We start from the raw sequence: 26682 nt of genomic DNA, 5'->3' as shown, positions 1-26682 counted from the left end.
GGCTTATTTGCATGTGGGATCTTAGTTCCCTGACCAGGGATCAAACCCGAGTTGCTTGCCTTACAAGGCAGATTTTTAACCCTAGACTACCAGGGAAGTCCCCAATGTTCCTTTCAGTAAACTGAAAACTACGAAGGTAAATATTAAAAGCAGGAGAAAACAAAACTTATCCAGAACTCTACCACCCAGACATACCAGTAGCACCAGTTTGGGAGCCTACTTAATTTCTCTGAGAAAGTGCAGATACACGTGGTGTCAGGCCTCCTGGGAAGAGCTTCACCCGACCACAGGGGACAGGCTCACTCCCATCTTTTGGAATATCCTGGAAACCAGTCTCTCCACACTTGCAAGCAAGCTGTGTGCCCCATGTTTACACAGGGCATGGCTCCTCCTTCCAGAACGCCCTGAGGCAGGGACTGTGTCTCACCCACTGCAAATCCAGAGTTGAACACAAGGTTGGTGGTCAGTCCAAAAATGCAGAAAACTTCCAGGTTCCCAGAGCTCAAAATCCATAGCAAGTCAAGATTTCAGGAAAGCATCAGGTCAGTGGAGCAGGTCCCTAGTGAAGTAGGCTGTTCTTATTGCCAGAGGGTTAGGACAATTAGGCAACGAACCATTTTTAGGCAAGGATGTCATGCCCAGGAGGTCTGAGGCCTCTGTCTAAAGCCCACTCCTTCTAGGCTGACTTTCCTAATATGTACAAGTACTGGAAAACCTACTGACCCAGGCAGGCAGTCCCGAGGCTTTTGATCTTAGGCCTCTGGGGGTCAGCTACGGGAAAGAGAAGGACTACTAGAAGCTTCATCAGAGAGAGCTCCATATAGGAGATTTTATGTTTCAAACCTCATCAGCTACAACAGGAAGGCAAAGAATACGGGCCATTGTACCTTCTGACCACTCTTCCAGCAAACTGAGTTTTTCAAATAAGAGTGAGACGAGGTCAGTTCCTCGATGGCTCAGCGGGTAAAGAATCTGCCTGCAATGCAGGGGACACAGGAGACCCGGGTTTGATCCCTGGGTTGGGCAGAGCCCCTGAAGGAGGGCATGGCAATCCACTCCAGTATTCTTGCCTGAAGACTCCCATGGACTGAGGAGCCTGGTGGGCTACAGTCCAAAGGGTTGCAGATTCGGATACAACTAAGCGACTAAGCACACACGCACAGGTCAGTTCGGTATTTGGACAAGAAGCAGCTCTTGAAGGAGCCTTCAGAAATGATTCTTGGCCTTCTACCAGCAGTCTCCCCAAAGGCATCGGACATCAGGAGTGTGTCACCTCCTGATATTCTCTCCACGTCTCCACGAAGGCAGAAATGCAGGTTGTCAGTGTTAGGTCTTTTATTTAGATAAGGAGTTTTCCTTTCCCTGTGAGTGACTGTTGTCATCACAGCTGTCTGAGCTATTGGGCCTAATCTATTTTTTTTTCTTGTAAGTTAAAAAAATTTTTTTTTTTAATTTCAATTATAATTCAACTAGATATATTTCAGTACACGTATAAAAGGTAGAGACTTCTAAAAATATGATGTCTATTAAAGTATTAGGAAACACTTTTTATTATGGAAAATTTCAAGTATATCAAAAAGTAGAATAGCAGAATGAACCACATGTCAGGAGGTTTCAACAATGATCAATCCACAGACAGTGAAATTCATCTGCAGTCTCATTCCCCCCACTTCCACACACCAGCTAGGTTATTTTACAGCAGAGTATAGTCATATTATTTTATCATTAAACATTTCAGTGTCTATCTCTAAAAGATAAAGCTTTCTTAAATAAAAATAACCACAATATCATTATCACACCTAAAGGAATAAACAATAAATCCTTCATATAAAATATCTGCCATGTTCCCTGGTGGCTCTGACAGTAAAGAAGTCGCCTGCAATGCAGGAGAACTGAGTTCAGTCCCTGGGTCGGGAAGATCCTCTGCAGAAGGGAATGACAACCCACTCCAGTATTCTTGCCTGCAGAATTCCATGGACAGAGGAGACTGGTGGGCTACAGTCCATGGTCACAAAGAGTTGGACACAACTGATCGACTAACACTCAGAACACACTTGTAAAATATTTAGTTATTTTACATTTCCCCAAATTCTCCTGTATATTTTCTTGTATGGTTGGTTGGTTTGAATAGGCAGCTGTGAGCCAATTTGGCCTCCCCAGTAGTTATAAGAGTTAGGGACGGGCTGAAAGATCAGGTTTGTAGGACACTTTGATAGTCTGAATTAGAAGAAGCCATTAGGTGATCATTCTAGCCAACAGTCAAGAAGTAAGTCCCATAAAGTCTTCAAAACACACATTACAACTCTCTTGCCAAAGTGCAAGACAACTCTTCAAATTTATTGTTATACTAATACTGAAATATATTGAGAATGCACGTGTACACACATCCACACAGATACGTTCTCCTGGTACCGCAATTGATTTCTCCTCTATGTTTGATTCTGCACACTCTATCTGATTGCACTCCTATCTTGGTTTAGATTATTAGCCTATCCCAATGGCTGAAAGAAATGAGGCAATGGCTATTAATCCTGGCAAACCGGGGCTCAGTGACTGTAACACACAGAGATAACACCTTTGAATGACTCGGGCTCTTTTTCCCTCCTAGAGTCAGAACAAATTTCAGGCTAAGTACCTCATTTTATTACATCCTCCAACAAGGAAAGGCCACAAGGAAGCAAACATCCAGACCATGAATACTAAAAAGAAATGGGAAAAAGAATCTGATCTTACTATGAGACACTGTATTCCCAGAGGCTGTGAAAAAAGAAAAAGACAGAGGGAAAAAACTTCAGTGTGAATATCCCACACCTTGATAAGCCTCAGAGACTTGATCAACAAGACACTGAGTGTCAAAGTGCTAGATACACATGTAGATATACAATGATCAAGCACTGCTTAAGGCCTCTGAGGGCTGCAGATACACCTAGGCAGTAGAAACAGTAAGAACCACACTCATTCTCAGAGTAGTGAGCACTTGTGCCCCAGAGCTGTGACTCCTGGGCTTTCAACTGTCAAGTGTGCCCAGCACGTTTTAGCTCACTCAACTTAGCCAGGGTATAGCTTGTTCCCATGCAAGATTAAAAAAAGAAGCTTCCACTTGGATTCCTTGGACCAGCAAGGGCAGTCTCAGGGCCCAGTAACCAGGAAAGTGTGGTCAGCAGGTCATGGTCGCCTGGTCAGCGAGCTGAATGATCACAAAGAACTTTGGGAAACTGGACAGTGCCTAGAGCGTGTCTGTGAAATTCATGGCACTGAGAACCACCTGAGGTGTGGCTGCAAAGAGCTGCTGATGAACACATCTGCTTACCAGTTCTACCGCATCTTGAACTGAAGTGTTTTAAACACTTAATGTCACTACCCTGCCTGTCTCTTTATCAGGAAAATTGGGAACAGCAAAATCAGAAACCACAGTGACACAGGCAAGAACAGACACAACTTAAAATCTGCTTTGGATGATTGCATTGGAGCCAGGGTTTTCTAGCCTGGTAAATCAGCTTCCTGTGTGCACAAAAACCCTGCTTTTGCCTAAGAGCAGCGATTTTGTCTTGTGTGTGGAATAAGAGTGTAAAGGAGTCCTAATTCCAAGAAGACGCATTTGCAGGTAACCAGAACTTCTCTAATATTTTAATACAATGGCAGCCTGAAGCTTGCCTGGGCAGAGGTTGAGGCATCCTCAGAAGGGCCCCAGGACATGACTCAAGGAAGAAACCTCAAAGAGGCCTTTCTTCCCCTTTTCTTCACCTTCTGTGGCCTGAGAATTTCCTCTCATCACAGGGAACTTAGTCTACGAGATATTAGCAGGGAGGATTTGGGGAAGTCTCAGCATATGCAAGTCCTTGCCATTTTGTCCTTTATTGTGCCCATCTTTGCATGAATGTTCCCTTGGTATCTCCAATTTTCTTAGAGATCTCTAGTCTTTCCCATTCTATTGTTTTCTGCTATTTCTTTGCATTGTTCCCTTAAGAAGGCTTTCTTATCTCTCTTTGCTATTCTCTGGAACTCTACATTCAGTTGGGTGTATCTTTCCCTCTCGTTTCTCTTTTCTCAGCTATTTGTAAGGCCTCAGACAACCAGTCAGCCTTCTTGTAATAACGGACAGAAATGGTATGGACCTAATAGAAGCAGAAGAGATCAAGAAAAGGTGGCAAGAATACACAGAAGAACTCTACAAAGAAGCTCTTAATGACCCAGATAAGCATGATGGTGTGGACATCCTGGAGTGTGAAGTCAAAGAGGGCCTTTGGAAGATTACTACAAACAAAGCTAGTGGAAGTGATGGAATTCCAGATGAGCTATTTCAAATCTTAAAAGATGATGCTGTGGAAGTGCTGCACTCATCATGCCAGCAAATTTGGAAAACTCAGCAGTGGCCACAGGACTGCAAAGGGTCCTGTGGCCACAAGACTGGAAAAGGTCCTTCATTCCAATTTCAAAGAAAGGCAATGCCAAAGAATGTTCAAATTACTGTACAACTGCACTCATTTCATAAACCAGAGTGCTGACAAGAAGAGCAAGGGTGCCTCCCTGTGATCCTGGAGTTGAAGGGAGCATTTGGCAGTGACTCCAGGGTTACCGATTATGGAGACCAATTTGTATTCCCCCTCACCCCTGGGAGAATGAACAGGCAGAGGGGCCTCAAGGAGTCCAAAGATACTCCCTATCTAGGATAATCCAAGGTCACAGCAAGCTAAAAAGCAGCAATGATGACCTAGTGGCCAGCTCTGCTCAGGGTTTTCCTGGTGAAATGGGTTAGGTCTTCATCAGGGGCAAGGTGGGCTTGGGGGCAGGACTCAAGAATGTTGATCCCCTCTTCAATAACAGCAATTATGCCCTGTTTGTTTCACAGACTACATTTCTTTTCCCTCAGATTTTATGGGAGCAAAGGATCTGAGTATCCCTTGACTAGATGAGCATATCAGAAGGTAACTTTTTCTTGTGATTGCAGTACTCCCTGAGACTCATGACCTTCATGAGTCCCTAAGAAGAGCTTAGGGACGAAGAGAAAACTGGGTTCTCTTCATTGTCATTTTCACAACTGGGGAGCCCAACGGGGCCTCTCTCCAGGCTGTTTGGAACAGCAGATGGCAGTGTCGTGCAGAGGTAGGGCTCCCCGTCCCCACCCCTGGCCACTCACCTGAGGGACACAGACAAGATCCTCTCCATCTCAATCCTGCGCTTCAGCACTTCCTTCACCAGGCCTTTGTCTGGACCCTGTTTGACCTTTTCTCGTCCAATCAAGTACAAGCATTTTGGAGTCAGAAGCAAGTCTCGCTTTACGCTCTGTAAGGACAGGTATTTTAAAGTGTCAGAGTGACAGTAATCTACACGCAGGGCATTGGTGACCAGGTGAAAGGAAGCTGCTTTAGGCAGCAAACTTTCACTATGATTGGATGGTGATTCCCTTTATCATCTAACTAAATCTTTTGAGAGCAAAAGAACATGTTGCTTATGATTGTTAGGTTGACATATACAAAACTGCTGATACTTGACTCTCTTTAACATAAAAATGGTAGACTCATATGACCTAAGGGATCAGGGCAAACCAACACACAGGATGACCCTACCAATGATCTGCTCCAGGATGTTGCTCATACAGCGATCCCTCAAGGGACCCTGCGTATGTAATTTTTGTGAGTCCATTAAATTTTTACTTTTTGAAAGTGATACATTTTCATTTCAATGGGAATCCTTAAAAACCTAATATAAATGTACTGTGTTATATCCAAACAATACTGAGAGACTTAACATTCATGTTTGTATTCAAACCTGCCACCAGAGCAGCTGGCACCATATTCAGTTTGTAAGGAGTGATTTGGTTTTGGCAAAACAACATCATCCTTCTTGTGAAATTAATATCATTCTTTATTTTTTTCCCGACCAAAAACCAAACAAGAAATAACTCACGTAAAAAGCTCTTAATGGCCCATAATCTATTGTGGCTTCAGATTTCACTACTAGGGTCAAGATTGTATTAGGCAAAAGAAAAAAAACAATGTCTAAAGAAAGAGGTTAAAAAAGAATCAGCTGTCCTCCAGTGGCTCTGTCAAAGCTCCGCATAGCATTTGCCCAGGGAAAATAGATAGGAATGCTTCATTTTGAGAATCAAAGAAGATTCTCAATCTTTTGATCCAATGAGTCTACTCCTAATAATTTACTCTAAAAGCATAAGTAGACAAATGTACAAAGCCATGTGAAAGGATACTCACAGTATCCTTTTATTTATGATGGTTAAAAAAAAAAAGTCACGAGAAGAAACTGGTTCAAAATAATAGTGAGGCAACTGTTGAATGGGCTACTATGCAGCTAAACAAAACAATTTATACTGACGTATCTATTAATATAGAAAGTTCTCCCTGGTGTATTTTAAGAGAAAACCAATGCAGAACACAGACCAGCATGAAAGGTAGATTTCAGTTTTGTAAAACTAAATATACAAATATATGTCTGCGTAAAAACATTCTAAAGGATGCACACAAAATGTTAATAGTGATTGTTTCTGGGTATAGGGGGCTATTTTTCTCTTGGCTTATCTGCATTTTCTACATTTATCCACAATGGGCATGTTCTGTTTTGGTAATCCCAAAAGCAAAATGATGAGTTATTTTTAAAACTAAGGAGTCCATTTGGTGACTCCCAGGGGTGGGCAATCAGCACGTACCTTGAACCTCCTGTCGTACTTGGTCACTGTGTCTGCAAAATCGATCTTCTCCCTCTTGCCAACAAACTGCTGGAGTTCCGGGTGCTCCTCCATCCCGATGTAGTCCCCGATGAAGTTCCTGTTAATACTGTTTCTCCGTCTCTCCTTCTTGTTCAACAGAAGGTCGGAGGCTGCAGTTCCCAAAAGGGCAGAGAAGGGAGAAGGATCAGTCCCCTACAAGGAGGAAAATGCTCCGTGTGGAAAGACACAGAGAAACTCTAAATGAATGCAAGGCTGCAACGCACAGTATGTGCAAAGTACAATGAACTTGTAACTTCATCTAAGCTCAAAAATAGTCTTGAGATTTGGTAAATGAATGAAATAAAGTGACTATAATACCCTCTTCTCTCATTTGGACATATTTCTTCCGGGCCACGAATTTCCTCCATGATTTCTGTATCACCCGAGCATACCCATCGTACTTTCGCTCCCTCATTTCTTCTAGAAGAAAGAGCTGTGAATAGAGAGAAGACAAGTGTGAGTCAGTTCACAGGACCTGAACATTACTTTCTTGGATATTTCAAGGACACTCAGTTTAGTCAAGGACACAATGGGAAGCAGCTTCTCAGACTCATAAACAAAGGTGAAAAAAATGTGTTGCTTATGGTCACTATAACTTTTATATATAAATATACACAGACAAGATATTTATACATACTTGAAAATTTTGTTTAAAAATTAATTCATTTTTGGTTGCACTGGGTCTTCATCATTGCATGCGGGCTTTCTCTAGTTGTGTTGAGCGGGGCTACTCTTTGGTGCGGTGCACATGCTTCTCATTGTGGTGGCTTCTCTTATTATGGAGCATGGGCTCTAGGCATACAGGGTCAGTGGACGTGGCACATGGGCTTAGTTGCTCCACAGCATGTGGAATCTTCCTGGATCAGGGATCAAACCCACATCACCTGCACTGGCAGGTGGATTCTCATCCACTGTACCACCACAGAAGTCCTTATATATATTCTTTTATTAAAAAACATAGTGGAAAACAGCTGGAAATGAGTGTATTCAGTTGGACCTTAATGATGGTGCCTGCCCTACCTTGTTCCTAACCTCTGTAAAAATTAACTGAGTGATTTAACACACATCCATTTATTTCCCACCTTGATCCAAAGAGGATATTAAGTGGCTAGATCAAATGAGCTCATGGAGGCAGCTTTTAGTGCTGCATATAGCTTCTTACAAGAATTTTCCAGCTTTTGCAGAAAGCTCATACTGCTGTGGAAAGAGGGCTGCCCAACTTTTGGTTCCATGAAAGTACAGACTTCCTGCCTCACAGAAATCTATAGGGAGTCATTGGGCAGAGGATAATAACCAGTGATTGGAGCTGGACTTATGATGTGTTAATAAGGACTTGGATTCACCAAGAGGGGCTGAGACTGTTTTGGTTAAGGGCTCCTTATCAGACACTGGCAGGTCTTGAGACTCAGGTCATCTTAATGATGAATACTGTTATACACCACTCAACAAAGCTCTAGAGTAACGAAGATGACAGCAAACAGCTGTAATGAACTGAGGACCCACAATGGATGAGGAATCATTCTAGATGCTTTACACACATTACTTCATTCAACCACTCAACAACTACATGTACCACTTATTTGCATTATCTCCAACTTACAGAGGAGAACATCAGTACTAAGATTGGGTGGAGCTGGAAAGTGAACCGAAGTCTTTCAGGTTCTGCCAGGCTCCTCCTCACTTGGACATAGAATCTGCACCTAATCAACTCGTAAAATGGTGGGAAACTCTCATTCACCTAGGAAGTAGTTTATATGACTCTCTAGGAATAAAAAAAACAGACCAATAAAAACCCAAAGTAATGATGACGGATGTCATTGTAAAAACTAAACAAGCAAATGTGGTTTGAAGGCAGCTGGGCTTGATTTGTTGTCTTGGTTTATCTGGGTTTGTACCCTGGAGTCACAGTGATCTCTCCTCCTGACATTCAGCTTCTCCTTCTCACGGCTCCACCTCAAACTCAACACATCAAGGGAGGGGCACTTCATCCCGCAGCTGTCAGTCCCATATACAATAAACAAAGATGCATATTTCAAGAACAAAAGATTTTTGAAACAACTGGACAGAATGTTTAAAAATCTGAGCCCAGCAGTTGCCTGGAAGATTATCCACTGGTGTTTTCTTATCTTCTGTGTTGGGTTTCTGAGTAAGTCTCGTTTTCTTCTTCTTTCCCAGAACTATTTTGAGAGCGTCATAGAAAATATACTTGTGACTCAGAAAGGATGAAGAGTCAACCAATTCCCAACTTCCTATAGGCTAGTTCAAAGATGAGCTGGTTTTTAGGTTCTTTCCAAAAGCCATAGGGGTTAGAAATCAGGGAGGTTCAAGAAGAAAGAGAGTGAGAGGGAGAAGAAGAGAGAAAAGCAAAAAGCATGGACACATGTAACAAAACAAAACCAAATTCTCTGATGCCTGATGTCTAATGTGGGTTCTTAAAGCAAATGGGTTATTTTGTAAATTCAGCACATTTAGTATAAAAGTTAGAGCAAAATCACAGGGTAGATTTTTAAAAACCTTTTTGGCCATGCCTTTCTTGTGGCATGTGGGATCTTAGTTCCCCAACAAGGGATGGAACCCATGCCCCCCGCAGTGGAAGCATGGAGTCTTAACCAATGAACTGCCAGCCAAGTCCCTAAAAAACAATTTTTGTAAAAGTGTTTGCAATGTCAGGGCTAGATATGGATGGATGAGTAATGCGGGGAGGGGAGAGAGTAGTAATGAGGGGTGTGTGTGTGTGTGTGTGTGTGTGTGTGTGTGTGTGTGTGTGTGTGAAAAAATGGGGGAGAGGAAGAGTCAAGTGAAGGTAAAAAAGCAACTGGGAGGAAAACACGGAAAAGAAAAACCAAAAATAAATCTTGATTTGAAAGTAAAATCTCAAAGCTCAACTGAATCAGAAAAAAAAAAAGCATGAAAAACATTGAGGCTGTTTCTGTGAAAATTCAGCAAGTTGAAAAAGTAAAAACAGAGGAGCGAGTATAAAACAGAAGAGTTCTCCATTGTACCGATAAATCACTCCATCCCGTTTTAGAAAGAACAGGAACTGTTCTGTGGGTTGCTTAATGGTGTATGACACAACATTTTCATTTTATATTTGGAAATGAAACTGCTGTGAAGCTACAAATAACTCAAAGTGGAAAATGCTACCACAAACTTTTCATACGGGTTCTATCGATGTATGCCACTTACTTATTTAACAGCCTTTAAAGTCATTCAGTTACGACTATTAGCATTTCTGATCTCAGGCTGATCCTGGGAGGCAGGCAAAACAGCAGTGATGGGGCCCCTTCTAGTGGAGAAAACTCATGGTAGGACCAGAATTTGCCTAGAGTCAAGGGTTTCCATTATGACCAACACTGCAGGTTCTCTTGGTGATATGGTGACTACTTTTGCCAAATTCACCACCGACTCTCTCTTTTTGGTTACATCACATGGCATGCAGGATCTTAGTTCCTTCCCCAACCAGGGATTGAAACTGTGCCCCACTGCAGTGGAAGCCAAGAGCCCTAATGACTGAAACACCAGGGAAGTCTGTCTCCATAGACTCTTGAAAATAGTCTTGTGATTATTACAGGAACCTCAAGCAATGGTGATAGCCATCCCCGGTTAGTTCCAGCAGTTTCTCCAGCTTAAAAAAGAACTGTCTTCATTCCACAGCCCGAGAGCTATGGGACAGAAGGACTGAGGGGCTGTGTTGGGTTCCTGCTCAAACTGAGAACTTCCTGTGAACAATCATTCAGCTCAGGGTGACCACATGCTCAACAGGAAAGATTAAGAAGTTCCACTAAATTCATCTGTGGAGGTCTGATACGTTTGTAAATTGTAAAACCTATGTGTTTTGAGTTCCTTACTGGTATCCTTTAAGATTGGAGGTTTCCCCTTCTATCTATTGGTCTGCTCAAAGTCCTTTCTGGGCTTCCTCACTGTCTTCAAGGTAAAGTCCTGGGAATTCTCACTCCAATGCTCTGCTCCACCTTTATGTGACGTGACTTGTTTGGTGTCACCCAGGTGAGGATGTAGGTTAACCCAAGCCTCCTTTCTGGGCAAGGAAGTACCTATTAGCTGAGACACTACTGGACATTAAAAATAACTATTGGGCACCTCCTCTGAGCCACTTTCCTCATGAAGCTACGAGTACACAAAGGCACACAAAACAGACCCTGACCTCAAGGAAATGACCATCTAGAATGGGAAAGAGACAATAAGTATGAAAAGAAAATCTCTTGTGATGATAGCTTTGTATCCAAGCTGAGGACTCTGAAGGTGCTAGGGTGTGGGGCATGAACCACACATAGATTCGGAGCAGCGGAAAGTCTTCTTTGAGGAACTGACATTTAAGACATGAGCCACAGGATGAAGTAAAGAAACCAGCCACGCTGTGGGGACGGGGCTGAGAGGGGGCCGTGGGGAAAGGCGTGGCCTGGAGAAAACTCACAGATTCGGGGGCTTTGATGAACACTTTGCTCTTCCCTAGCTGGAACTGGTCACTGTCCATGTTGACGGACTGCAGCAAGTGTAGGACGCCTTGTTTCTCATCCCCCTTCCATGAGGGCCAGGTGGCTTTGGTCAGGATGGCATACCTGTGAGGAAAACAAGGGAGAGAAGGATCAGGCTTGGCCTGGACGCCCCCCAAAGGCTCCAGTGCTGCTGGAGTCCTGGCCATCCCCTCGCCTCCCTTCCAAGGCTCAGGTGTAGACCTTGACAACCGCAAAAACTCACTGGGTCTGGTATGCCCATTTCAGAGCCGCCACCTACTCCTTCCTTCTCCAACCGTTTCCATGCTAACGCCCTGGAGAAAATCTGCTTTTCCTTTCTACCACTGTCTAAAAATAGCATCACTGAAGGTCACCAACGACACTCTTCTGCCAAAATCAAACGGTCTTTTCTCAACACTGATTTCCCCTGATTTCTTGGGAGCACTTAACAGTCAACGTGAAGAGTTTTATGAAGCTCCCCATAAGCAGCTGTTATGATTACGATGGATCAACTTCCATCTGTGAAGTTCTCTGCATCTTGAGTCAGGAGGCCCTGGTGATTGGTCCTCAGCTATTCTCCAGTCTCATCTCTGCTCTCCTCTGGCTCACCCCGCTCCTGGGAGGATGGCCTCCTCTTCCTGCACACTTCCCTCTTCAGAGCCTTCGCCCATGCTATTCTCTCTGCCAGATGTGCTGGTCTCCAACCCCTCAGGTGGCTGGCTCCTACCCAGGGGTCGGGGGTGTAGCGGGGAGGGGCCTCCCCTTCAATGACGCTTCCATAGAAACCTTTTGGACGACCCACGCCAAAACTGTCCCCTTTGCTATTTTCTCTCATAGAAAACAATATTTTGGCTTCAAAGTATATATCAGTTTGTAACGATAGTCATGTCTGTACCTATTCGGGTAATTAATGCCACCCCCATGGGGATAGGAGCTCCATGAGGGGGTGTCATATGGGGGGCTCACCCTGCACATCTGGCACCTGATACAATGCCAGGAACATGGCAGGAAAGAGTAACCTGTTGTAAGTAAAGGGTGCTCTCTGCATCAGGCGTTGTTCTTGGTGCAGTAGACTCCTGATCTTGCTTTATTTCTATAGCAACCTCAGTCAGCTGGTCTTCCCATTTTGCAAAACAGGAAACAGAGGAAAATAGAGAACTACCCAAGGCTACTCAGCTAGCAGACGTCAGAGCTGGGATTTGAACCCCAAGCTGTTTCTTTCATCACAGCAGTACATACAAGACATGGATTGGTATACGTGCAAACCTTTCCTTTCAGTCTACTACATATGTCTATGTTACAAACATCATAATTATGTAAGTGAAAGTGAAAGTCGCTCAGTCATGTCCAACTCTTTGCAACTCCACGGACTATACAGTCCGTGGAGTTCTCCAGGCAAGAATACTGGAGTGGGTAGTCTTTCCCTTCTCCAGGGGATCTTCCCAACCCAGGGATTGAACCCAGGTCTCCCACATTGCAGGCGGATTCTTTACCAGCTGAGCCACAAGGGAAGTCCAAGAATACTGGAGTGGGTAGCCTATCCCTTCTCCAGCAGATCTTCCTGACCCAGGAATCGAACCGGGGTCTCCTGCATTGCAGGCGGATTCTTTACCAACTGAGCTATGAGGAAAGCCCAGTTATATAAGAGGCTAACCTAATACAGGAGACAGAAACCTATCACAGAATGTCAAATACAAAAGGTACCAAAGACTTGAGATGGAAGGAAGGGAGAGAAGGATGGCAGAAAGGAGGGGAAATTAGAGGAGAGTATGGGTGAGAAATTGGAGGGTGTGTTCTATGTGCAGGCACATCTAGAAGACAAGCAATGAATGGGCCCCAGGCCTCTAAAGAAGCCCCCATCCTCCTCTGTTCCCAGAAGCTACTATGAGGAGTAGACTCACTAATGGCATCAAAGAGAGGAGGGAACCTTGACAAGGACAGTGGCTCTGCCTTCAGGATCCAGGGCTCTCTAAGAGGACACAACCAGGCACATCACACACTTAGGGCCAGCTGGTTGGGACTAAGGTGATTCTAGGGACCCTCTCTGCTCCTCCTAAATATCCACATTCTGCCTGATAATATAAATTTCCTCAAGAAGCAAATCCTCCTATTCACTAATTAGAGATTTTAAAAAGCTTAAAAATGAAAATGTCTACCTGAAGCCACAAATTAGCATGAATACATTTCATACATGGCATAATGAAGTCGGCTACACCAGTTAAGCCTCATAGAAATGACTGACAGCAGAGATGCTACTGGGGGATCTCAGTGGTGAAGAAGTAGTAATGTATCTGCAATGTAAAGGGAAGAGGGAGAAAGTTCACGCAGGGTATGGGTGCAAAAGGAAAGAGCAGACCAACAAGGTGACATGTTTCTTCTAAGAGTGTGATTTTGCTTGGCTTGATTTAATCCAATCAAAATGATAAACCAAGGTATTTTTATTGTGCAACTGCAACTAGGTACCTCTTTGCTATTCACATCAACCCCCTATTAAAATAATACTGTATTTCTCTCTCTCTTTTTTTAATAGTAAGGAACTTGGTTTCCAGAGACTTTTTCTTTTCCTTTTTCCTGACAAGACCTATAAGAATTTGGGTCTGGGTAAGACATGGGAATTGCCTGTCCCTTTGACCATGGGCCACTCATGGTGGTTCCTTTTGCTTTTAGGAAGACTGGCAGCATTATCCTCACTTTCTTTTGTACTTCACTGGAGAGACCAGAGCATAATTCCAGTACAGTGTTCTCTCACTATGTAAGTACACCCAGTTCACTCATGTTTCTCCAGGACATACTGGTGGGAATGGGTTCACAAGGCAATGGGATGCTGCCTAATAGGTGCCTATGATAATTTTTCAGAGATGAGCATAATGACTTACAATCCTTTCATCAAGTGTTTTCAGTTTAAGACCAATATTTCATCCCAAGGCCTTTGCATTGGCTGTTGTCGCTGCCTAGAATTCCCTTCCTTGCCCCTAGTCTGCAAGGCTCCTTTAAAACATTTTTTTAAATGTATTTCTGGTTGTGCTAGGTCTTTGTTGTTGCTCACAAGCTTTCTCTGGTTGCAGCAAGCAGGGACTACTCTCTAGGTACGGTGCACAGGCTTCTCATTGTGGTGGCTTCTCTAGTTGGGGAACACGGGCTCTAGGGTGAACGGGCTTGTGTAGTTGTGGCACACGGGCTCTAAAGCATGGGCTCAGTAGCTGTGGGCCATAAGTTTAGTTGCTCTGAGGCATGTGGGATCTTCCTAAACCAGGGATCGAACTTGTGTCCCCTGCATTGGCAGGTGGATTCTTAACTACTGCATCACCAGGGAAGTCCTGCAAGGCTTCTCGTAATTGCCCAGATGACCAATCCAATGGTTCCTCCTCAGAGGAAACGCAGCCCACACTTGTGACCTCCAGCTTCTGGCACCTGGATTTAAGGATGTGGGAGCCTAAAGTCCTGGCAGCCAGCAGGACACTCGCTACACTCCGTGCTTGAAATAATAAAGGTATAAACTGATTCAGTTACTCACAGTGGATCACAGGATGAGAAAGTGACTGACAGACTCTGGACAAATCCTGTTACAATCCCAGACTCATACACCTTATGGAAAACAGCACTGTCTCTGGAAAAATATTCCTTGCTCACTGATAGATATATGGCTTTGTAGCCATTTTTGAGTAGCAGACTAAACACATACTTTATATTGAAAAACAAATTTTCTTTCTGAACTTTGTATTATCCTCCCAGTACTTTCAAATCAAAACAAAACAAAACAAAAATATAACAACATCAAAAGAATCTGCTTTGTGTAAGACGGGAAGGCCCGTCTGTCTCTTCTTAAAGGAAAAGCCCACAGCAGGAGAGCTAAGCAGGAAGGCATCTAAGGATAAAATCATTTCAGAAAAAAGCCCTCAACACAAAGGCCATATCAGATATGCACTAAACGCTGACTCTGGAAGGCACAAAAGAAAGTACCACTCGTGCAGCCATGCAGCTAGCCTGGTACTTGAGAGAGGTCCGGATATTAGAACCAGGTCATTTCACAGCTCATTTAAGGAGCTGCTGCAAACAGGTAACGCAGCCTGCTCAGGGCACCCCAGAGACTCTGGCCGAGAGCGTGGACTTCCTGCTCCCCACAGAGTGGCGGAGTTCACAGTACTGCTTACGGAAGTCAGGTTTGTCAGTTTGTTTTTAAATAATATGGAAGGAAGGAATCGGTTTCTCAAAAGAAAAAAAAAATTTAAGGTAAAATTAAAAAAAAAAATCTGATCCATTTTCAGTAGCAATGCCAATTAGAGAGAATCTGAATAAAGAGTTTTTAAGTACAGGAACTTCCCTGGTGGCTCAGTGGTAAAGAATTTGCCTGCTAATGCAGGGGACACAGGTTCAATCCCTGTTCTGGGAAGATCTCACAGGCTGCGGAGCAACTTTGACCATGTGACACAACTACTGAGCCTGTGCTCTAGAACTGGTGAGCCACAACTACTGAGCCCATGTGTTACAACTACCACGGCCTGCACACCTGGATTCTGTGTTCTGCAAAAACACAACCGCTATGAGAAGCCTGTGTACCACGACGAAGAGTAGCCCCCACTCTGTAACTAGAGAAAGCCTGTGCAAAGCAGCAAAGACCCAGGGCAGCCAAAAATGAATTAACTTTAAAAAAGAACTTTAAATAAAAAAGAAAAAGTGTTTAAGTATAGAAAAAATATTGAAGGAGAATAAAACTGGAAACATTTTGGAATTGTTGAGGGCAAGCCTTTTGAAATTAACACAAGTCGGAGGAAATACTACTTCTTCACTATTTTCTATATTTAACTTTCTTCCCTCTTAATTAAAAAAGGGTATTTTCAAAGAAATGCAGTTCTGCGAAAAACCTTCATGACAATCTAAGCCACGGTTCTCTCAACTGACTTTGTCTCCCCAGGACACGTGGGCAATGTCCGGATACAGTTTTGGGTGTCACAACTGGGGGAAAGTAAGGGTGGGATGGGGGGGTGCTGGTACTACTGGCATCTAGTAGGTAGAAGCCAAGAAGGTTGCTAAACATCCTACAATGTCCAGCACAGCCTCACTCGAGGACTCATCCAAACCAAAATGTCAATAGCTGAGGGTGAGAAATCCTGTCCTAAGCTAGTGCCAGCCATCTGTTTAAAGAAGAGCAAAGTTTTTCATAATTAACATCTCAGTTGTTTGTCAGCAAATGGATGCTGCTACAGTGATGCAAGAGCACTCCAAATTTATTTTCTAACCTTCCTAAAGACTTTTTTTCATATTGCCGTGCTTACGCTAGAGGTGTAGTGGGCCTTTTAATTCAGAGAGCCCTGATGGTGAATTTTATTCCTAGTTTAATCAGCCTCCAAAATTATCAGCAATCTTGAATGTGTGGAGACAAAAATCAATGAAGTTTTACTGTATGGAATGATCCACGCTTTGGCCAAACCTCTCCTGACCTTCCACATCAACGACCTTCCACAGATGATGACCCACATCGATAGGCGGTAGATCAGCCATCCCTATCTCCCAGCAGAAGAAACATCATCCTCAAAGGGAAAGCTACTCTATTAGAAATATTGGATTTCAAAGATGGCAATTAAGTTCTTCTCCTTCCTAAACCTCTTTGTTACATAAAATCTGAATTTAAAAAAATGTTCTTATATCTTGCTCCTGTATCATATACCAGGAAAACAGAATTATTTTCTGATTAAAACAGTAATATGGCTTTCTTCTTTCATAAAGGAAATTAAATGTAGAACATCAGTGAAACTCCACTAATTTAAAAAGACAAGTAATTTAAAAGTGATCGAGGGACTGGAGAGACATTTCTCTAACACCTAATAAGCACATGGAAAGATACTCAACATTATTTTCCATTAGGGAAGTATGAATCAAAACCACAGTGAGAAACTACTTCAAACCCACCAGGATGGCTAGAACCAAACAGTCGGATAATAACAAATATTGGCAAAGATGCACATAAACTGGAACCCTCAAACACTATTGGTGGGGATGTAAAAATGGTACAGCTCCTTTGTAAAACATCTAGCAGTTCATCAGAAAGGTTAAACATAATTACCATTTGACCCGGCAATTCCATTTTTATGTATGTACCCAAGAGAAATAAAAACATATGCCTACATAAAAATATGTATGTGAATACTGATCAACACATTATTTGTTATTCATAAGAGCCAAATGTGATGTCTATCAGTTGATGGATGAACAAGCAAAATGTGGCATGTTAGAACATTGCTGCAAGGGAATATTATTTGTCAATGAGTAGGAATGAAGTGCAGATACAAGCTATTGGATGGCCCTTGCAAACATTTTGTGACGTGAAAGACGCCAGAAACAAAAGACATATATAATTCTATTTATAAGCAATAACCAAAATAGGTAAATTTATAGGGACAGAAAAAAGTGTTGGCTTAGGGCCATGGGTGAGGTGGGGAATACTAGGAAAGTGGGATTTCTTTTGCAGGTGATGAAAATATTCCAAAATTAACTGTGGTGATGGATGTACAACTCTATGACTATATTAAAAGCCACTGAATTGTATACTTCAAAAGGGTGAATTGTATGATATGTGAATTACATCTCAATAAACCTGTTTTAAACATAAAAGAGTCCAAAGTCACCAGTCTTACCTCTGCAGGAATTTTTGGAAGACACGCCGATAGGCATAACCAGCTCTCCTCACTCGAATGTTCTCTTTGAGGCCCAGGTATTCTACTTGATGCTTTACCCTATAAAGGAGAGAGGGAGCCAGGATGTGACTGGATAATCTTTTCATCCTGTTCTCCTGCCCACTATACCCACAAACTCTCAATTCCACATTTCAGGGAAGCATATTAAAAAAGATTATAAATTATAATAATCTGAGTCTGAGCTGGTCCTCAGGTTATATAATATTCACACATATCTGGTAAACCAAAGGGGTAGAAACCTGAGTCAGGAAAATAATTTTCCTTTTTCCCATCCTCCAGATCCCAAACTCACCATCAACCTTTTCTCCATTAAGGAAATTACACATGATGCTGTCAATTAGAGATATCTGCTAATTTTAAGTCTTTTTCACAAATACTGGCTACTCCCCAAGCTTTGAGGCAGGGAATGCATCACCCATTGATTCAAGAAGAAATGTTCCTTCCTCATGAATCGCGTGGAAAACAATATGCCTCATGTGAAAGCATTGCTCCATTCATTGTAACTTCCGTCATTAGGAAATTTTTGTCAACCGGACAACCGGTTCAAAGTATTAATATTAATATTGTGTTATGTTTAAAATTCCATGTTTTTTTACATATTCCTGGAGCACCATCACTCCTCAGTAAACATCAGCCAGGCTGGCAATACCTGTTGTTCTCCTGTGTAAGCCGTCTCCTCCTTTCAGAAGGAGTCCTCTTCAAGACTGTCCTCAGCCATTAACCCAAGAGGGTTAGGGCCAGAGAACTCCACCAGGGCAGTAATTCAGAATCCAGGGCAGGCAGCTTGCCCAAAGCCAAATGAAGACACATTTCCAACAGGAAAAGAAAAATCAACTACATGCCATAAACTTGTGGAATGAGTAACCCTGTCCACCGAGAACTTCAATTGACTGTGTGATCCCTGCCAATGAAGCACACTGCCCTTCCATGGACCCTGACACTTCACGCTCACAGATGAAGTGAAACCATGCATGCTCAGTTGCTTAGTCCTGTCCGACTCTTTTTGACCCCACAGATCACAGCCCACGAGGTTCCTCTGTCCGTGGGATTTTTCTGGGCAAGGGAACTTTAAATGGGTTGCCATGTCCTCCCCGGGGGATCTTCCCGACCCAAGGATCAAACCCACATTTCCCATGTCTTCTGCAATGCAGACAGATTCTTTACCACTGAACCACCGGGAAAGCCCCAGAGTGAAACCATCTGTCACAGGAAACCTGAACCAAGACATGAGGGCAGATCCCAGGATGCCATCCTACGGGAAACACAAATCAACATTCGACTAAGGAATACCTTAGTCTTTGTAACACCAGTTTACAAGAGTGTAGGTTAGGAGGTTCCTCACTGAAATTCAAATAAGGGATGTGATTTAAAAAAAAAAAAAAGAGCGGGTGAGGGGGACACCATTGGGGGAAATTCTATGAAAATTTACTGAATAAAATGTACCACTGTCTTCATTTATCCAGTCTTTGATATTCCAATGACTTGGTTTGGATTGTGAGAAGGTGGCATCATGATTGAGGAACTTCCAACCAGCAGCTACTGCAAGATATCCACATTAGAGTGACTTTCAGCAGAGCTGAATACGTGGGGCAGGGGAGAGCGTGCCAGGGAGGTACTGCATTTGAGGGTGAGTGAGATGTTTTCATTCATGATTATGTTTGCTGGGAAGGGAAGCTGGAGAGAGTCTGAAGTAGGGGGAAGGGTGGGCTACAGCACTTCTTAACAATACCTCTGCTTTCTAGACTCTTGTAATTTATTTCTGAGGCTGCCGATGACACCACCCTTCTACTCGGTGTATATGTGCATGAGATGTGAGTGTGGGTGAGTGAGTGTAGGAGTGCCATAGAGACAGGCAGAGGCAGGATGACAGACACAGAGGAACAGATCTTGAGTGTTCATTCTGTCTGACTGAAGGAGTCCCTCTCTGGCCTGACCCTCTTATTTAAAGAGGAAGAGACTGAGGACTCAGGAGATGAAGTGTTTCACTCAAACTAGTTGGTGACAGACCAGCACAGGATACAGTTCTTCCAAATCATAGGCTAGAACTCAGCTCTAGATCAGCTGCTCTCCAAATATGAGGCCCAGACCATCATCACTAGCATCACTTGGGGGCTTGTTAAGAATGCACACCCCCAGGCCCCACCCCAGGCTCACCGACCCAGAGGCCCTGTCATAAGCCTTCTAGAGGATATTCTGATGCATACTCAAGTTTGAGAACTAGTGTCAGAAGGCAAAAAAACCCAGACATTTTCCATCTGTTATCCTCTTGACATCAAAGGAGAAATGGTGTGACACAGTTCAGAAAAGCAGAGGGCAATTTAAGCACACTCAGAGGAATGACCAAGAAGGGGCAAGGTTGGATTCCACATCCAGCTCCTTCAGAGGAATGGCTGGAGTGGCTAAGTGATGAGTTCACGGAAGAGAAGATCCCAGGGAAACATGGCAACTGCCTTGAACTAGCAGAAGAGCCATCACACAGAGAGTCCCATGAATGGGTCTTATGGCCGAATAGAGTAAAACCAACTTAGAAAAGGGCTGCAGTGCCAGCTGGTGGCAAGAGGTATCCAAAGGTGAGCTGATGACCCAAGAGGAATGGGTTTCCCATCAGAGTATGAGTGTCATCTACAGATAATATTGTAAGTGAGTCTTAGAATATTTTAAATTGAAAAATTTGAATAATTCTATAAAAAAGATGTTTTAGGAATCCACATTTATTGATGAGATTATTCAGAATATTGTGAGATAACCAAACAGAAGGCTGCCACATCCCAGCAGCACCTTAAGGTGAGAAAACAGTCTTAGGCTGCACCACAAAGTGTGAAAATACAAAGAAGGATTTGTAGACAGCAAGTGCTTGCACCTGGGCGTTTTCCTTCCTATTTATCTTTTCCTCCCTGGAAATGATCAAGCATTGTCTGTCTGCTGTGGGCTAGAAAGGGTCTTTCTGGGAAGATGGGAAATGAACCCTCCAAGTCCCTTGGGGGAGGTGATGAGCAGCTAGGAATTTTCATCCTGGTCTTCCCATTGGAGTTTAACCTTGATTAAGTCACCTGATACCTAAAAGAGTCTATGTTTTTTTCCAAGAGAGAAAAGAAAAAAGAAAAAAAGACAGGCATTCCAGCATGAATTCTAGTATGAATAGGACCACCAGTATGCTCAAGTCCATCTCATCTGGTGACAGTGGTAGGACTTCTATCTCTAGTCCAAGTCACTCACAGGGTCTCTCTTTAGCCCTGCTTCCTGTGTTCCTATGGACAGGAGGAATTTCCCCAGCTGGATACAAAAACTATATTCTCCAGTCATCATCAACATTTTCCTACTCAATCATCCCCATTGTATCCTGCAGAGGCCACATCCCTAAATGGCAGGTGTAGGAGGAATGTGACGTAAGACTCCTCAGAAGCCAGGGAGGATATGGTTCACTGCTTATACGCTGCACATCTCCCTTGGGCTGGTTCCCTCCTAGAGAGTCACGCTGCTCATCAGCACCATGCTTGGGGGATTACAGAGCCTACAGCCCCTCTGCCCACATATGCAGCTAAACGACAGATCGTTTTTAACCAGCTCTGCAGAACCCCACTTGCAACCCTGAGCTCAGCATTCCAGGCCACATCCTGTGGGTGCTGATGAGGAGCCGAGTGCACTAAGAATGGCTACACAGGGCCTAAACTAGTCTGAAAACCATCCTGACTCTGCTGTACTGGGGTTTGCTTTCTTTTTTCCATTTGCCCCTGGACCAGCCAAGATCAACATTATAAATCGCTAATTCTGAACTGAAGGGCACTGCCAACATTTCAGGAAAAAATAAGGAGGGGAAAATGATATATACATAGGCTTCTTCCTGAAGTTAAGACACAAAGACATAAAACACATCTGAAGACAACTGAAACTGCTCCTGCCTTGGGCAGAGGCCAGATGGCCTGACTTGAGCAGTGGGAAAACAGGCTGAGGCTGCCCTTGATGTTAGCTGACCTTGACCTCCACCTGTGCCTTCGCCATACCTGCTTTCCTCCCAGTCTCTGGGCTTCTTGGTTTCGTTGGGTTTGATGCAGCGAATGTAGTGAGGTGTACATTTCATCAGGGTGCTCACAAGGTCATTGGCTTGTTTCTGGAAAGGAAGAATAACATCATTTAGAAACATGGAACTTGCTCTAAATCAGCTTCCCAAGGAGACTTGTGTGCAAATGTACAGCTAGAAATTCATCCTCATGACAGTTTGTTCATTAGATTTAACTCAGGGCAACTACATTTTCTCAAAGATCTACTAACTGATCTGAACACTCACAAGTGCGTTTAAAATTCTGACAATAATGAGGCCTTTTTAGCATAGTTAATAAAAGCAAAAAAGAATCCCCCAAACCCAGTATATCCAGGCACATAATTTTTAGGAGAAATAAGAAAGCATGCTAATTGTTAACAACTTTAGTTAATTTCGTATCAACTGAGGGCTTTTGAAAATACATTTTTCTTATAAACTTTGGAGGGAGAGGTGGTACACAAATTATGTGCAAGGATAAATCATTAGAATCCCCTGTATTCTTTCCAGGCAACCAATGGAGAATCATCTTAATACAATGATGGAAAGTCACAATTAAAAGGTGGGAGACACATAAAAGTTTCAGAATTCATAAACCTTTATTATGCCATTTCATTCACCTTCTTCCTCAGCATGTCTTTTTACAGACTTGCTGACTTGGAGCCCTTTCAGTGTAGCAGGAAACTTACTCCTTCACAAACTAAAATATTCGATGTAAAATCATTCCTCACTACCTGCACATTGGGTACCCACGATGGAACTGGGTTCAAGCAGAAAAAGCCACATAAATAAAGTTAAAATTGCTCATGACATATTTCAAATCATGAGTATCTCAAACGAAAAACACATCAGAGCCCACATCAGCATTTCTATCCCCACAGCTGAGCACACCCCATGGATCCAAGAATGGGGCACACGCAAACTCTCATTCCAAGCAAATCAGCGTGAAGAAAGAAAACCTCTAAAAGAAAATAGAGGAAAGGACCTCTAAAGCCAGAAAACCATTACCAAGTCAGCAGAAGGGACTTGCCTGCAGTAGACAACCCTCTTTCAATTAGGACTTTTCTATTTTCAAGGGTTTGGGAAATTCGAAACCCTTGAGAAAAACTCCAGTGTATTCAAAGCAAAAGTTCTCAATTTAGATATGCAGAATATGGCATTATTTGCAATGCTTGGAATTCAGAGCAAAGGTGCAGAGGTTGTATGAACAAAGCAAAGCTCCATGATAAAAATGTAAATTGACTGTTATCTTCCTTGTTGATGAGATTGTATTTTTTTTTTAATCCCAAACTCTTATTTTTAGAAATAACTTGGCACACTATTTAGTCCTAAGCATTTAAGAGCACCTCTTTTCAACCTAGCAAGTTGAAAACACAGGGGCAAGTTTGACTTATGTTTATATGCCACTTGACACAGTTCTTTCCAGCTCAGAATAGTAATGTACTGAAAGTGCTTCATGGACTAGACACATGGATTTTCTTATTTATGACTCACGATTATCATTCCCATTTTTTAGATGAGAAAATGGGGCCTTAAATTAAGTATTGCTCGAGATGACACAATTAGTAAGCAACAGCAGTGAGGCTTGAACCCAAGTCTGTGAGTTAGCAAGTTTTCTCCCCAATCACAATGCCTTCCTCCTTCCTAAGGAAGATATTGGATAATTTATTGTAATACCAAAAGGAATTAACTGGGAGGACTAGGATTAGACAGAAACCTTTAGGTTGTGCGATAATTAATTTGAGCAAACAAAAATTTATCTTAACCATCACGATTATCCTGTACTTAGCTATGAGGTGGCAGGGAAGCCACAGTTTGAATTTACTCTGACTCCAGACAAGAAGAGCCCATGACTTAGAACAGAAAGCTACCAAAGCTACTTGCTGAGCAGAAGTGGCCATCAAGGTATGCAGACCAAACAGTAAGCTGTCACCTCAGGGTGACAGCTCCTCGTTCTACCCTCCACGTAGATTGGCAGCAAGTCCAAACTAGGATCCTGGCTCTGCTCTTTGCAAGCTGTCTGACAAATCACTAAATTTCTTTGGACCACAGTTTCCCATCTGTAAACTAAGCAGAACTAGAATATTTCTACTACCTCAATCTGCAGGTTGGAATAGATCTTCAGTGTCTACTGGTCCAGTTACCTCACGGCACTTGCATCTCCTGTCACATCTGCTCCTTTAGAGGCCAGGCCCACTTATATAAAGCTATCAGCCCAGTCTACTTTGCTGACTCTGAGCTCCATTCTATCTCCCAATAGCATCAACCTTGAGCTCTAATTTCAAAAACTGGTCCCTTTTAGCAATGACAATGTAGAATTTAGGAAAGCCTCAACAATCACATGTTATTAAATAAAGAATACGCTTTATAAACAAAGATAGTGGAAGTTCTCATCAAATATTCTATAAATTAAATTCTACAGAACACTTTCACATTTTAAAGAATTAGAATACATAAAATACCCAATATTAAAACTACCTTGAACATTAATTTTTCTTCTAGGGAACGCAGGATCCCTTTAAACACTTACACCTCAGAGATATCATTAAGATGATATGTAGCTACTATATATAAAATAACCAACAAGAACCTCCAGTATAGCACAGGGAACTATACTCAATATTTTGTCATGATCTATAAAGGAAAACAACCTAGAACAGTTATACATATATATGTGTAACAATCATTTTGCTGTACATCTGAAACTAACACAACATTGTACATCAACTATACTTTAATAAAAAATTTTTTTAAAAAAGATGATGCTTAGCAACTGCAAAATACTGAGGATATGAAAGATGTAAGAGATTGGGCCAGAGCTATGCATCTCTAAGAGGTGACTTAGGAGACATAAAACATGGAGACTCACTCCTATGTGGAGGCAGAACATCAGACAACCAGAGGCCACATGGTTGACCAAGGAGGGACCATTGGAGGTGAGAATATGTAGAGTTAGTCTCCCTAAACAAGCTTGCTGACTCCCCCAACCATAGCAATCCAGAACATTCTGAGTATGCCTGGAAGGGGGCAACTCTGAGCATTCAACTAGATAAGAATAAGGAGGCAAAGTGTTCAAGTCTTCCAAGGAGGAGAAAAATGCCCCTGCCCCCGCCCTCCTTTTTATAGGAAATAAACTGGACTGAGAATCCAGACCACTTGAAAGTGAGTCACTGTAGCCCTGATGATCTGGGCCCCTTGGATGTGAATGTGTGACAGTCTTGTGACTAGAGTTTCCAGTCTAAAGCGAATCCTCCTCCAGGACCAGAAGTGACGGCATGAGTCAGAGCTGTGCACAGAGGTCAACATCTGGGGCTTTGTGAGAACTGCACCTCCTCTCTGCCTCAGGGAACTCCATCCAAATCCCGTCCCAGGACATTCTATGTCTCCAGGTCCTTGAACAGGATTGTCTTTTATCCCCTAGTGGACTCTACCCTCTAACTCAAGACCCGGCTTGCATCTGCCTTCCTCCACAAAACCCGAGGCTCCTCTGGATGGGATTGTCTTATTGCTGTGACATTACAGTGTTTGTGTCCTCAGAGGCTGGGGAGGCAGGCTTCCATTTTCTTGAAATGTTCAGAAAAGAAAAAACCAGTGAACAGAACAGACAAGAACAACCACCGTATCCATAGGGCTGGGGTTATCGAGAAGGGTGAGAAGGCCAGGTAGGATCTGGTTGTACAGCTGGTGCGGGGAAGGACAGTCCAGGTGGGGAGTCAGCACAGGCACATCAAGTGTCCACTGAGAATTATCTCGAGATGAAGAAGCACGGGAGAGAAGGAAGGGACAGATGGAGTATATGTAACATGAGAGCACACGCTTTTGTGTTTATGTTTCAGGCAGGGTGGGCCTTAGATGGATTATGAAATTAATTACGACAGTATCCCCCCTGAGATTATGTAATAAAATCTCTACCTTACGGAGAAGGCAAAAGAAGCACTGAGAATTTAGGTAATTTTCTGGCAATCATGTGGTGAGAGATTTGAACACTAATGATGAACCCCAGGGCCCTACTGTTAATCACTTGATGATCCTGTTGATTATAAAGACAGGGTGGTATTTAATCGGTATGATTCTTTAAAAAACCATTTTTAATATGCACACTACTATATATAAAATAGATAATCAACAAGGATCTACTGTAGAGCACGGGGAACTCCACTCAATACTCTGCAATAACCTATATGGGATATGTATAATTGAATTACTTTGCTGTACACCTGAAATTAAAACAACACTGTAAATTGACTATACCCTAATATAAAATAAAAATTTAAAATAAGTATATAATTTTAAGTGTTTTCATCTGGTATAATTAAAAAAGAAAAAGTTTACGGACTGGTTTTCAAAAAAGTACATGATGGAGTGTGTTCAACACAACCTTTAAATTCAGAGTGTTGTTAGGGACAATTTTATCACACAAGGCCTCTGATAATTCAGTGCACACCCCACAAGAGGCTTCCAAGAAACACTAAGAGAACTTCCCTGGTTGTCCAGTTATTAAGACTCCAAGATCCCAATGCAGGGGGCATGGGTTTGATCCTTGGTCTGGCAATTAAGATCATACATGCTGCAAGGCACAGCCAAAAAAAAAAAGAACAAAAGATACACTAAGAATTCCTCTGATTCTGAGATACCATGGGGCCAAGATGCCTGTAATTCACAAAAAGAAGGGCCTGCAAGATCCAGTGAGGAAGATACATAAATTCCCCTTAAAAGGCCCAGTAGAATTTCAGGTATGTATAAAGTACTTGGCGGAGTTTT

General features: G+C 42.7%; 1 protein-coding gene across 6 annotated transcripts in view; it reads right to left on the bottom strand.

Annotated features, from left to right (window-relative positions):
• The window catches only part of MYO1E (myosin IE), a 208803-nt gene that overhangs the window by 29857 nt on the left and 152264 nt on the right, over positions 1 to 26682 (bottom strand). For all 6 annotated transcript variants that reach the window (XR_014059427.1, XR_014059429.1, XR_014059428.1 and 3 more), the window contains 6 exons: positions 21887 to 21993; positions 17826 to 17924; positions 11154 to 11298; positions 7040 to 7154; positions 6662 to 6831; positions 5138 to 5283 (listed from right to left, as the gene is read on the bottom strand). Coding sequence is in view for 3 of the 6 variants with exons in the window: in XM_081510002.1 (XP_081366128.1) it covers positions 5138 to 5283; positions 6662 to 6831; positions 7040 to 7154; positions 11154 to 11298; positions 17826 to 17924; positions 21887 to 21993 (782 nt within the window). In the remaining 3 variants the exon portion in view is untranslated. The remainder of the gene's footprint in view (positions 1 to 5137; positions 5284 to 6661; positions 6832 to 7039; positions 7155 to 11153; positions 11299 to 17825; positions 17925 to 21886; positions 21994 to 26682) is intronic.

This window comes from Giraffa tippelskirchi, chromosome 7 (genome assembly GCF_054371585.1).
Source record: "Giraffa tippelskirchi isolate mGirTip1 chromosome 7, T2T-mGirTip1v1.2.pri, whole genome shotgun sequence".
In the NCBI taxonomy this organism is placed as follows: Eukaryota; Metazoa; Chordata; class Mammalia; order Artiodactyla; family Giraffidae; genus Giraffa; species Giraffa tippelskirchi.
This window is presented reverse-complemented; position numbering and strand designations above follow the sequence as displayed.